Source organism: Pseudopipra pipra, chromosome 3 (assembly GCF_036250125.1).
Source record: "Pseudopipra pipra isolate bDixPip1 chromosome 3, bDixPip1.hap1, whole genome shotgun sequence".
NCBI classification, from domain to species: Eukaryota; Metazoa; Chordata; class Aves; order Passeriformes; family Pipridae; genus Pseudopipra; species Pseudopipra pipra.
This window is the reverse complement of record NC_087551.1, coordinates 66,178,272-66,191,262: the sequence shown is the minus strand read 5'-3', so window position 1 is coordinate 66,191,262 and position 12,991 is coordinate 66,178,272. Positions and strand designations below refer to the sequence as shown.

The 12,991-nt window shown below is 39.7% G+C and overlaps 1 protein-coding gene across 2 annotated transcripts in view; it reads right to left on the bottom strand.

The window, feature by feature from the left end:
- Positions 1-12,991, bottom strand: part of CEP85L (centrosomal protein 85 like) — a 144,839-nt gene that overhangs the window by 62,355 nt on the left and 69,493 nt on the right. For both annotated transcript variants that reach the window (XM_064649679.1, XM_064649678.1), the window contains exon 3: positions 1,453-2,219. In XM_064649679.1, coding sequence (XP_064505749.1) covers positions 1,453-2,219 — 767 coding nt within the window. The remainder of the gene's footprint in view (positions 1-1,452; positions 2,220-12,991) is intronic.

Genomic DNA, 12,991 nt, shown 5'->3' with positions numbered 1-12,991 from the left:
AATGAATGGATAGACCAAGCTCCCTGCTGTCGCTTCCGCTTCCCAAACCCCTCATATGTTCCTCAATGCCACCAGCAGCTTTCAACTGCCAAGAGCCCAGCTGGCAGTGCCCTGGATCCAGCCTCAGCAGTGACCCAGTTTCTGTCACTTTGGCTCTGACACGACTCCATCAGCCTCTGCTCCCTACCTGGGGAATTTCTCAACATCAAAATCTTCAAAAACCTTAAGAGAAAGATGAGGGTTTCTGTAGCAATAAAGGTAAAGGTTGGCCAGCTCTAACAATGTCTGGTTTTTAGGGAGACCCTTAAAGATTACTGTTTGTTTGGCCATATTAATTTGGCTTCTTTTTTTTTTTATTTAAAGAACTCCAAAAAACACCCAGTACAACAAAAACCCACCATCCCACCAAAAAACCCCAACCATCAAGATCACCATTAAGAGCAAAATTGGATCCCAAGAACCTCTAAACCTGTCAGTCTTTCCTTCAATATACAACAGAAGAAACAACAAAATTTGAGCACAACTCTTTGTAAATTATTTCATGTATTTCAGGCTGGAGGAAAACAGGTACTTTGCACATACAGCTGGATTATCTCTCCTCAGATAATATCCTAGTCTAACCCTAGAATGCCTTTCAGAGAAGTTTACATATTGTAAATTGCTTGGGATTTTTTTGGCAAGCCAAGTCAAGTTTACCTACACAGGTAAACAGGAACACGTAGATTTTAAATACTGCCCTCTTTCACAAACCGTATTTTCCCATTAGGGGAAAAGCTGGAAACAAAAATTGAATTGCCATGCTACAAAGGGTTACCTGTCTCTTAAAACTATGTGCTTGATGTTCTCTATATGAAAATATTTTAAATATGACAGATAAAACCCACATGTTATTTTATTAAATAAACCAGATTCATTGACTACTGTTGATTTTAATTAGTTAAAAGATAAGCAATAATATCAAATTGAATCCAGTTTTTAAGTGTTGGGTGTAGTTATACGAAATATCCATTCATCCTTGCAGTACACAGACGTAATTCTTATTTTGCTGACTGCATAAATGCAGTCTCTTTTTAAGCCCATTCAGATCAAAATACATTCACATTTCCCCCACTACACTGTGATCAAAGACTCTCTCTCAAACTACTGAGAAGGTTATCTGATGAAGCTCTTGCTGTGTGCAGCTTCATGTGAAGAAATGCTGGTCCCATGCAGACAGGCTCAATGAATCAGAGTAAACTGTAAGCAGACAGTAGGAAAAAAACCCAAACAAAACAATAAAGAACTGTTGGCACTCAGGTAATATTGAGAAACAAGCAGCAACATCCCCAGTCAAAGTTTAAAACCATCATTACCTGATTAAGGGGACCTGTTCCCCGTCCTGTTTCATTACAAACTGCCAGGTATAACACACGATGCCGCATGATGGCAGCAAACACCAAACTTTAGCCTTACCTGCACAGGCTGTTCACCTCCTATTCTAAAATCTTCAGGCTGCTGCACATGCCATGCAGCTACACCGTAGGGCTCCTCGGCAGGCCTGCAGTCCAGGGGATTTGCACGGAGCTGCTCCTTAAGCCACATTTGAGTCCTCACTGCCGGCTGTATGGGAGCTCCACTCACAGCCTGCTGTCCCAGTGTTGCGTATCTCTGTCCGAAAGCCTCACAACTGGCTGCTGTAGGTTTGCTTTCAGGTAAGGCACTGTAGGTCAAGTCTAAGGCATGTCTCCTACTTGGGGAATCTGAAACAAAATCATCTTTGCTGCACGTATCAAATTTATATTTGCAGTCCAGTAGAGAAGATCGTTTTTTCCCCATTTCTTTGTCCTCAATTTTTAGCAACTCCATGCTGTCATGCAAACAACTTGGCCCATTTGTCCTTAATTGTGGTGACATGGCTTTGTCTGTACCAGCCCTGTATTCCATCAAATGACTACTACCATCTTGGCTGAAGGTATTTGGTGAGCTGAGTTTAGACAAGGAGGACCATTTTCTCACAGGTCTTGCATCTTTCATGTCAAGGGAGTTGTCCAGTGAACCCTGATTTCTGCCTCCTCCTGACCGTACAAAACTTGTGCTCCATTTTGAGCCATCAGACTTGAAAGCTTCCCTGTGTTTGGAAAGTGAAGAGCTGGCATTAGACAGCATCACATGGGCAGTGGGAATGGAAACCAGTGATCGGCTGGGCTTAAATGAGGATGTACCACTTGAAGTTGAATGATCTGTGAAGAGAGATTTATCATGTAAATAAGTACAATACAGAACTCATTAACAACAAAATAAATCATCAAATTCAAGGTGAAATGCAAAAATAGAAGAGGTTTCTTGACAAAACAGGGCCTTCTAAACCATTCAAGATTATGAGAACGTAAACTAATTAAATTGGGAGATTTTCAAATGTGTTGTACTCACAGTTGCCATCATTACAAAAAGAAAAGTGTACCAAGCAGCGGATGAAGGACCACCGTCTTCCTGAGATCTTGCTTTATGGTGAACTTGCCACTGGCTGCCGCATGAGAGGAGCCCCAAAGAGAAGATACAAGGACTCCCTGAAACAACATCTCAGCCTTGGCCATATTGATCAACATAACTGGTCTACTCTGGCCTCCAATCGGGAGGTCTGGAGACACACCATCTATAATGCTGCTGATGCCTTTAAGAAAGCACGCAGGATCACCCTTGAGGAGAAAAGACAACGCAGAAAGAACCGTGTTTTGCAGAATATACCACCTAAGGAGTCTTTCTGCTGTGCCTTTTGCAGCCAGATGTGCCTGTCTCGTATTGGCCTTTTTAGCCACCAGCGCGCTTGTAAAAAACGTGGGTAGAGCCCTTCCCAAATCTTCGTTCGCGAAGCCCAGCCATGATGATGACTAAGCAGTGGAAACAGCAGTCCCAGATAGAATTCTCAGGCTGTAAGCCAAAGGAGGCATTGTTCCTTCCCCAGCTTTAAGGGGGCAGGCTGGATTTCTCCTTCAGACCAGATAATACAAAGTAGCTTCTACAGCACAAATGGCAGAGGTATCACAATTCCAGAGCCCAAGACTGGTTCCTCTTCCATTGCCCCTCTTCCCAAAACAATTAACCAAATGCAGTTTGTAAAATGGCAGTGCTGGAGAGGAATCAGTTTAACAATGGTCACTTGGACAGAGCTATTCATCCCTTTTGGATCTCACTGACTTCAAAGTATGCTTTTTGTGCCAGGTTTGGCTGGAGTGAAGTTAATTCCCTTCATAGTAGATGGTATGGGGCTGCATTTTGGATTTGTGCTGTAAACACTGTTGGTAACGTAGGGATGTTTTAGTTCCTGCTGAGCAGTGCTTACACAGAGTGAATGTCTTTTCTGCTTCTCATCCCACTCCACCAGTGAGGAGGCTGAGGGTGCACAAGGAGCTGGGAGGGGACACAGCTGGGACAGATGATCCCAACTGACCAAAGGGATATTCCATATCATATAGCATTATGCTCAGCAATAAAACTAGAGGGAAAGTTGGTTTGGGGGGCTGCTGGTCAGGCAACACTCATTTGGTGGTGACCGTTTTCATTTGCAGCTTTCCTGGTTCTTATTTCTCTCTCTTTGTAATTTTCCTTACAATTTTTTATTCCTTTCAATTATTAAACTGTTTTTATCTCAACACATGAGTTTTTTCACTTTCATACTTCCAATTCTCTCCCCCGTCTCAACAGGTGTGAGGGGAGGAGGAGTGAGTGTGTGTGTGTGTATTTACACACCCAAATACACCACCACACCGAAATTGCGTGCATCTTAATTTTTAAAATCTTTTCCAAAATATCAAGAATGAAGAAATCACTGAGGTGTTATTCAGAAGGGGACAGGAGAGCAAAGGACAGAGGTGAAGGAGAGGTTACTGGGGACTGGCTGAGAGCTCTCACATACCCAGCAGCATGTTTAGCATCAGTCTGTGGACAACAGAAATAAACACCTAATCCTCTCATTAGAGGATCAGCTCTCACCAAGTTCCATGGCTGCACCTTAGCAAGTTCATATTGCTCGTTAGGTTAATGGCAGATAGACGAATGAAGTTGCTCTAATTAAAAGATTCTTTTGGTGTCCTTTTTGCCAAAAGCAAGATGGATACACTTTACTTGTTTCTCTCATCCTAACCTAGAGAGAAGAGAACCTACTTCTTTGAAATTTGTCAGCTGGTCCAAGAATTCATAGTGGGGCAACTTAGAAGTAAAAATAATTGTTCAGCAAGTACAATTGGCATAGCCAGTTCGATGGCTACACTAGGTTAATGTGATTTGGTAAAAGCCAGAACAGATTATTAACTGAGCACACTTTCAAAGCATATATTTGACTCAAAATACCACCCCACAAATAGGAAAAAGCAGAGAGCTTCCAATGGTGCAACAACTTTTTAAAAATGGTAGCACTTCTTTTTCTATGTATTCAAATAAAGATATCCTTACCCCCAACATGAATACTCCTCCCTATATAGGACCAGATTTACCCACTCCTTGCAGCACAACACAAAATAATACAGTCCTATAGTCACACTCTTCATGACAAAAATGCATTATAGTCCACAAAACAGTAAACAGTTCCTTGATTGTTACCTGTTTATTACACAGTTAATGCCAAGGCTCCTAAGAAGGCAGAAAACCTTGTTGAAGCCTTCCTGCTTCTTAATCAGTTACTGCCCCACCATGTACCCTCCCATTTCAAAGCATAAGCTCACACCACACTGTTTCCTCCCTCTACCCAGTCACTTAATTCCACAGTAGTTACAAAACATTGCTCTCTTTAAGACTTGACAAAACTGTCAGAGCTGGATCAAGTGGACCAACAATCTAAGAGCTGATGATGGCCAGAGAATACACACACGGACCGTCCTGTAAAGGGCCAGGAGCTAGATCCCAAGGGATCCTTGTGGGTCCCTTCCAACTCAGGAAATTCTATGATAAAGTTTAATGGAGAGTAGAATACTATGAGCCTGTTACCTGATTAATCATGCTATTAATGTATGTGGGGTAATATTTTTTACATGTAAAATGAAAGACCTTCCCTCCTCCCTGCACTTCTTCCTTAAAAATTCTATACTGCAGAGAGAAACATTTTTCTTGTCCGTTCTCTCTGTCTTAATATTGGTCAAGAGGTGGGACATGTTAAAGAGGAAGACAGAAAGCACACAAGCCATTTCAAGTAGAAGGAATTGCAGTCTTTTAACCAAGCACATCAGTGCCCACAGATATTGCAACAGTGGAGACTGTGACAGTGCAACACTATTAGTTTCCGAAATTGTGATATGCTCACAACATGTAACCAATTTGCCTGTGCGAAGTACGTATAGGCTTCTCTCAGCTCTGCCCGCTTGTCTTCCCTCATAGCTCATTACACACTTGCACAAAAAGACACCACAAAGTGGGTACATCTTGTTACACTGTCGAGCAGGGGCTGCAGCTTTCAGTCCTGCTCTGTAATGAAATAGACATCTGAGGATGTCAAAGCAGTGACAAGAAGGCAAAAGAGGTCTACGACCTGATGGAGTTGGAGTCTCAAACATATGTATTATGAGACGAAAAGTGCAGGGTTAGAGTCCTGCTTTTGGGAAACATACAGCAGGAAAATAGGAAGAGACTCCTGATCTCCTCCTACTCTCCCAGGCAAAGTAGGGATGGAAATGGCACAGTAGAAAGGAATGCATCTCTTCTTGTACATACTCCTTAGCTAAAGGTTGCTGCCTTTATAACACTCAAAGAAAACTAACCTTTGTCTTGTGCCTTACCCAGAAGCTGAGTCTGACACAGCACAAAGTCAGTCCAGCAAAGGCAGCAGTCCCAGGCTTTCTTATATCCAAAGAAAATTGAAGTATATTAGGATTCAAAAAGAACAAAGTGTTAGGCTATGCAGATTTCTAGGAGTAGAAATATCATATCTGCAAGAGAAAAGTAAGAAATCCTGTATACATGTATCTGTAAAAGTTAAAATAATAAAAAAATACATAGTAGTATTTAATACATTATTTTCAATCAAAAATACTGATTTAATGTTACCTATACACAGTCTTCAAACGCAAATTAAACCCAATAATAATTAGAAGTATATGATCTCCTTCATTTATTAGATTACAGAGTTATTAATGTCGTAGATTTTTATTTTTCCTTCTTCTACTCTATATTAAATTAAAAATTAATTGAGTCAGTTTTAAACTTCTGTTCCTCACTTCCAGTTCTAAACTCTTCAGCAGATTTAAACTTGGAATGCCACTTATATCCAACTACAGCTGATGGATGTCTCCAATAATTTCTCTCAAAGTGAAACACAGTAATTTTGGCTTCAGGTGTCCTAATTAGTCTTCCCATTAACCCTCAGTGAAATACACGAGAAAATTCACACTTCTTCTTAGAGCATATTGCTTCCGTCTGCCTTGCCTGCCGGCTCGGCTGGAAAGAGAGCCAGTCTGCATTCTGGAACATCTCCCAGCACAAAAAGCATGAAATGCATAAATTTCATTGAAAACAGGAGAGAATACAGAAAGCATCATGAAACTTAAAAGACATTACTTCTTCTATAGTCACAGGAATAAGTGCCATCTGGCCAAATCCTGCCAAAGACTACTTCATCCGAGCAGCAGGTTTTTCCCTTCCATACAGGCAGGGGTAAGCAAATGCCTAGTTTCAAACTGAAAGCTCTCTCTCTTCAGGATTACTTGATTTTTACTTCATTGAGCTGGTATTTATTTGGAGATTACAAACACTCTCAAACATGGCTTGTATGTCTCCAGAGTCTTTCAGTGCTTAAGACTGCTCTCATTAATGAAAACTGAAAGAGACAAGAAGGAAAAAAGGAGCTATATGCTACCGATTTTTCTTTCAGCAGAATTAAGATTATAGGAAGAATTTTGCTTTTCCATTATCCTACTAACTTTTAGGGGGGTCCACCACAAAATTTTCTAGAGTACTTTTCTAATAGGTATGACATTGTAATGCCTGATCTAATACTTCCAAAACCACAAAAATAAGAAAATTGAAGAAGTGCTATTTCAAAACCATAAGATATCTACCACATAGTAGCAGCAGATGGAATAAAAAAATGAAGAACATTTCACATGGCTTTCTTACCATCTTGTGTTACACTCCTGAACTATTTCATTACTGCATATCTGGCATAGAAAATAATCTAACAGAATCAATTTTGGTCCTAATAAAAAAACTAATCACAGAGAGAAAGCACAGCAGACACTTTCTTCTGAAGGAGGGAATGAAGAAAGAAATCTTCCAATATAAAGTTAATGAACATCTCCTACTCTTTTACATTTTCCTGTGCTATGCTTTTTACATCACTGGAAGAAAAATCTCTGAGGCCATTTCTCAGGCCAGATACACACCACCATCATTCAGCTACCTAAAATCCTTATCTGTGGCCAAACAGTCAGTCAAAACAGACGAGTCAGGAAAGGTTCACTGTAACCTTAAACAACTTCTTTAGCTGCAAAATGAAACTAGTGCTATGAGAATTCCCATCTACAAGATATACTTCTGCATGGGACAAATTCTTCACTGCTCCAAGTAAGATATTATCAACGACAGCAGAGTAATCAGCTAATACAGTCACCCAATACTAATCATTTGATACACAAGTTTATGAGATGCACATGTATCTAACACCACCAAAAACAGAGAACCTTCCTTGTGTGAAGGACTTTGAAATTTGATATTTCATCCAGGGTATAATTAGAATGCCCTGACCATGGAGAAAAACACCAGTATTAAAAACAGATGACCTTCGCTTCCTGTCCTCCCTTACCACTCCTCCAAAACACTGATACAGTTTACTCCAATTCAGGAAAATAAACCAAACTATTCTTAATAACTGAGCAGAAGATAAACAGGGGAAGTCAAGCCTCCATTACACAAATTGAAGGTCTTGAATCTGGCTGTGGTTTAGTGTACAAAAGCTCTCATTCATTATAGGATGTCAGTTCCTGTGAACTGTTCTGTAACTCTTAACTACATAGACCCCAGCAATGAGCCACAAGCAATTCCAGCATCCAACACATGACTGAAGGGGACACGAGTCTTCAATCTATCACAAAAGCAGGTGGCTGCTTCCTGGAAATCTCCAAAACAGCTGCTTCCAACAACAGAAGTGTCTAACTATTCTGGGAGTTGGTTGAAAATGGTTGATGATGGGATGATGTACCATGAGAGCAGTATTTATGCTACATGTCTGTTCCCCCCACCTACCTACTCACAAACTGGACCAGCCTTAATGAAGCACAGATAATCAGATGAGCCAAACAAGAATTTCAAAATGGACAGGCAGGAGGCCAGTCCTAGCAAAAAGCCCTGAAGAGACCAACTAGTCGACCTCTGGAAGGAAAAGGATGCCTTTCCAGGGTGCAGCAGCAGGAATGGTTTGGGCTTGGCTAATTTGTTTTGGTTGTTTTTTGTTGGTTTGGTTTTTTGGGAGGGTTTTTTTTGTACTGTTTAGAAAAATTCACCATTCTTTTTACAAGCCCTGTTCATATTACTTCAAGTTTATGATGTCAAAATATGAGGTGAATGAATGAAGGAAATCACTGCAAATAACTCTCTTCCAAGGAATAAATAAAAACATGCGTCATAGAAAGCTGTAGCAGAAAAGGAAGCACTACAGACACAGCAGAGAACTGTTCAGACATTTAACGAGCTCTTTATGAGAAAGAATTCCTAAATATTATTTGTTTATAAAGTACTGAGTTTCAACAGTAACTAACCAATACAGAAGAATAAGTAACAAAAAAACTTACTAGAGGCAAAATATAATTTAGTACTAATTAATGCTAATTTAATATAACATTAAATACTTTACTGCCAATAAACTGAGATGGTTGTGTCATATTTATGTCTTCAAAGCAGAAACAGTCATGTGGTGTTCTGAAGCAAGTTCAATTAGTGTCATTTGGAAAAAAGAAGCAAGTTCACTGCCTTCTACCATCACCAGTCACTGCATCACCAGTAGCAATCAGAACTCTTTTACATAAGATGTGGATAGCAAACTACAAGTCAGTTCTACTTTGTTTCACACTAATTGTGTAGGATTTTCTCCTGTGTTGCATACCAAAAGAACACAAGTTGCTACCCAAAAACTTGCTAGTTTTAAAAGTTGAAGTAAATTACAAGCTACATAATTCACAAAGAATTCAAACAGTACAACCCTGAATAATACAAATGCAAACTTAAAAGGTTGCAGCTGAGACAGGATTTTCAAAAACTGAAGCAATTTTACTGCTTTTATGACTTTCCTTCAGACAAAATACTGGTAAAGCTACTAGCCCTTGAGCAACGTTATTGTAGAGACATGGAAGAAGGAATAAATGGTAGGTCAGCCTTGCAGGCCTCCTACAATGTACAGAAATAAAAAAATACTACAAGAGGAATTTAAAGGATTTTTAGTAAGTAGAGCAGAAAGCTGTGCTGGAAAGAGTAAAAGCTGCAACACATAAGTACCAGGGTAGCATACACACATTTAAGGAAAGAAATGTAGAGGTAACACTGAGTTCCAGCAAATGGCAAACAGCTTCTCAGGCATCCTTATCAACAAAAGGAACACTACATACAAACGAACATACTTGAACAGAAACCTGCCTAACATATCCAGTCTAATTTATTATGGCCTGGCCATTTGGTATCCATCTTCGTTATCCTCCTCCTCTACAGTTATGAATTTACTTTTCCCCTAATTTGTGACATCTCATTCATTTCCACACCCTTCAGGCAAACACACCTTCTCCCTTGTTTGCCAGACGTGATAAGGTAGCAACAATCCTACTCAGTGTAGGATGTGAGGATAACACTCTCAATTTGCAAATAATATGAAAAAAGGGGGAGTGGGAAACATGTATGTTCTAAAGTTTATTTAATGAAGCTTAACACAGAAACTGTCACTGAACAAGAGAAATTATACCTCCTCATTGAGCAAGTGAAAAGTATTTACTCGTAAAGAAAATTACTCGCTTTTCCCTATTTTCATATTATTCACATCCTGTTTTCAGCTTACCACATAAAAGGTTGCGTTGCTTCACTTAGATTTACCCATTTCCCCAGAACACAGTATTGACAAGGAACGTGCCCTGCAGAAGTTACTCGTTTGACTGTGTTAAGTTATAGTACTTATGGTACTGAAATACTCTTTCAGAAATTTGCTCTTTGATCAATTCTCATCAGGACACAGAAGACACCAGCTTTGATTTATTTAGAGCACTGCCCCACGCTTGAGAGGTCACCCCTGTACACCAACATCAGGTTCCCACCACACCTTCTGAGACAAGAGATTTGGCAAAAACCTCATTATTGAAGTTCTTAGATTCCAGCAGCAAGGACATGCAATTAAATGATACAATGGAACACATCCTAGTACAATCTCACCTTAGTACTACAAATCAATCTCTGCATTCCACATCCTATTTCAAGAGCCAAAATTCTTAATTCCATCACTTAAAGTTAGATGACAAGAGGCAATCTGAGCATCTTCCCAAAGAATTGCACATGGGTGATCGAACAGAATCAGTGACAAAATGAAGCACACAACAGAGATCATACATTACCCTTTTTGATCATACCTCAGCTTTTTTGATCATACATGATCAGTTTAAAAAACATTACACAGGAGACAAGCTCAGTAGAAAGTGTTAGTTTTCTCCTGTGTGCCACAGAAGTCACCACCTTTGAGACCAAAGTTCCCAATACTAACTGAAGTTAGAAGACATTTGGTAGAATGACCTGTCATCCAAAACACTCCTCATTAAAAATTAATGTTTTTCCCTGAAATATATAGTGGGTTTGGGGATTTTCTTGTGCAAGAAGACATTGGGTAAAATTATCCACATTCTGCTTTAAAAAAAAGTTCCTTTAAATTAGTTGTTTGGCAGTATCAATTATCACAAGACTCAAATAATTAAAACTTCACATGTTTCAACAAATGAAGCTTAACAAAAACTTCTAACAACATTTTGTGTTTTGGAACAGTTGACTTCAGGGAGACTGTACCAGGCCAGTGCAACAAGAGGGGGAAACAAATACAAACCCCACAAGCAAACAAAAAAGCAAACAAAAAGCAAACGTGAATGGTACAGTAAACCTCCTGGGATTTGCTATGATAGAGCTGAGGGCTCAACACTCATTATGTATATACATGCAGAGAGAAAAAAGTAAACACTTAAGTCCCCAGCATATTAGATACACACCAAGTACAGCTGTCCTGCCTAAGGAATCTCAACATAACTGATATTTTAGGATACAAAAAAAAAAATACTATTAATATTTCTATGAACTGACAGTTTACCGAGCAATATCTAGGCTAATGATATTCAGATGGGGAATCCACAACTCCAGAAGAGAAACATCTTCAAACAAATTTGGTAACTTTCTACTCTTGAGCCAGATCTGGGTCAATTTAGCTCACTTACATGAAGCCCAGATTCAGATGACCTAATAGGGGATGGTAAAGAAAAGCAGCACTGTACAGAGGTGGGATGCTGCCACTCCAGAACAGTCCTGTGCAACAAGGACAGCTTTAATGAAGACAGTTCAAAAAGCAGCAGGTGAAACTTGTTTTACAGGAAAAGATCATGCAGCAGAGAAAAATAAATTACAGCAGAGTCAACTACTCAAGACTATTCTGTTTTTCCTTACTGTACTCAATTATTCCAGGTGTCAAAGTTAGAGAAATGTTAAAGTACAGATTCATTAAAAGCACATGAGACAAATACAATACCATGGGGTATTTAATGAAGCAGAAAATATTTTGCAGATTGTATCTGAACAGAAAGTCTAAAGTAAATAGCAGGTAAGCCAAAGAGCAAATTTTTACTCTGTATCAGTCACTGAAAACAAGTTATTTATGACTGCTATTGGTCTAAGCTTGCAATGGCCATCTGCTAAATTAATCTACAAAGACAAAGGATAACCTAAATTACATAAAAATCTCTTCAGATGAGAAAACTGAGCATGCTGAAGTAGAAGTACATCTTAAAAGAATGAACTTGTTTTACCAGAATACAATAAACCTTTTGATTTATGCATTTTGTCTCCTTATCCCAAGGATATCACACACCCACAGTCAAATAAAATAGAGATTTCTAGAAACACAACAGAATAAAGGATGCTCTGAACAGTCATTATCAAAGTTAAACTTTCCAGCACTAACTGCCACACACACAAAGAGATACCCCATCCTCAATGCTTTCTCTTGATGTGCCTCTCTGCATTTAGATTCAGTTTTGGTGCTATTATTACTGCTATACATGGGGGCAAGCACTCCATGCTAAATTTCACGAGTTTGTGGTGCGCTGTTGGGAACTCGGCGAACTACGATCAGACCTTCGAGATGCAGTCATCATCACTTTGTATAAGAAGAAAGGAGTCAAATCAGACTGTTCCAATTACCATGGTATTACTCTGCTCTCCATTGCTGGTAAAAGCCTGGCAAGAATACTCTTGAACAGACTAATACCTGCTATAGCAGAAGGAATTCTACCTGAAAGCCAATGTGTTTCAGAGCCAACAGGAGTACCACAGACATGATGTTTGTTCTCAGACAACTGCAAGAGAAGTGTAGGGAACTGAACAAAGGTCTCTATGGAACCTTTGCTGACCTCACCAAGGCTTTTGATACTGTGAGCAGAAAAGGTCTGTGGCAGATTTTGGAACGTTTAGGATGTCCCCCAAGTTCCTTAAAATGATCATCTCACTCCATGAGGATCAACAAGGCCAAGTCAGATATGGCAATGCACTTTCTGAGCCCTTTCTAATTACCAATGGTGTGAAACAAGGCTGCGTTCTTGCACCAACCCTATTCACAATCTTTTTCAGCATGATGCTCCAAAGGGCCACAGCAGACCTCGATGATCAGAACGGTATCTACATTCGACATCATACTGATGGAAGCCTTTTCAACCTAAGGCAACTGAAGGCCCACACCAAGACCTTAAACCATCTTGTCCGGGAGCTGCTTTATGCTGATGACACTGCCCTTGTCACCCACACAGAA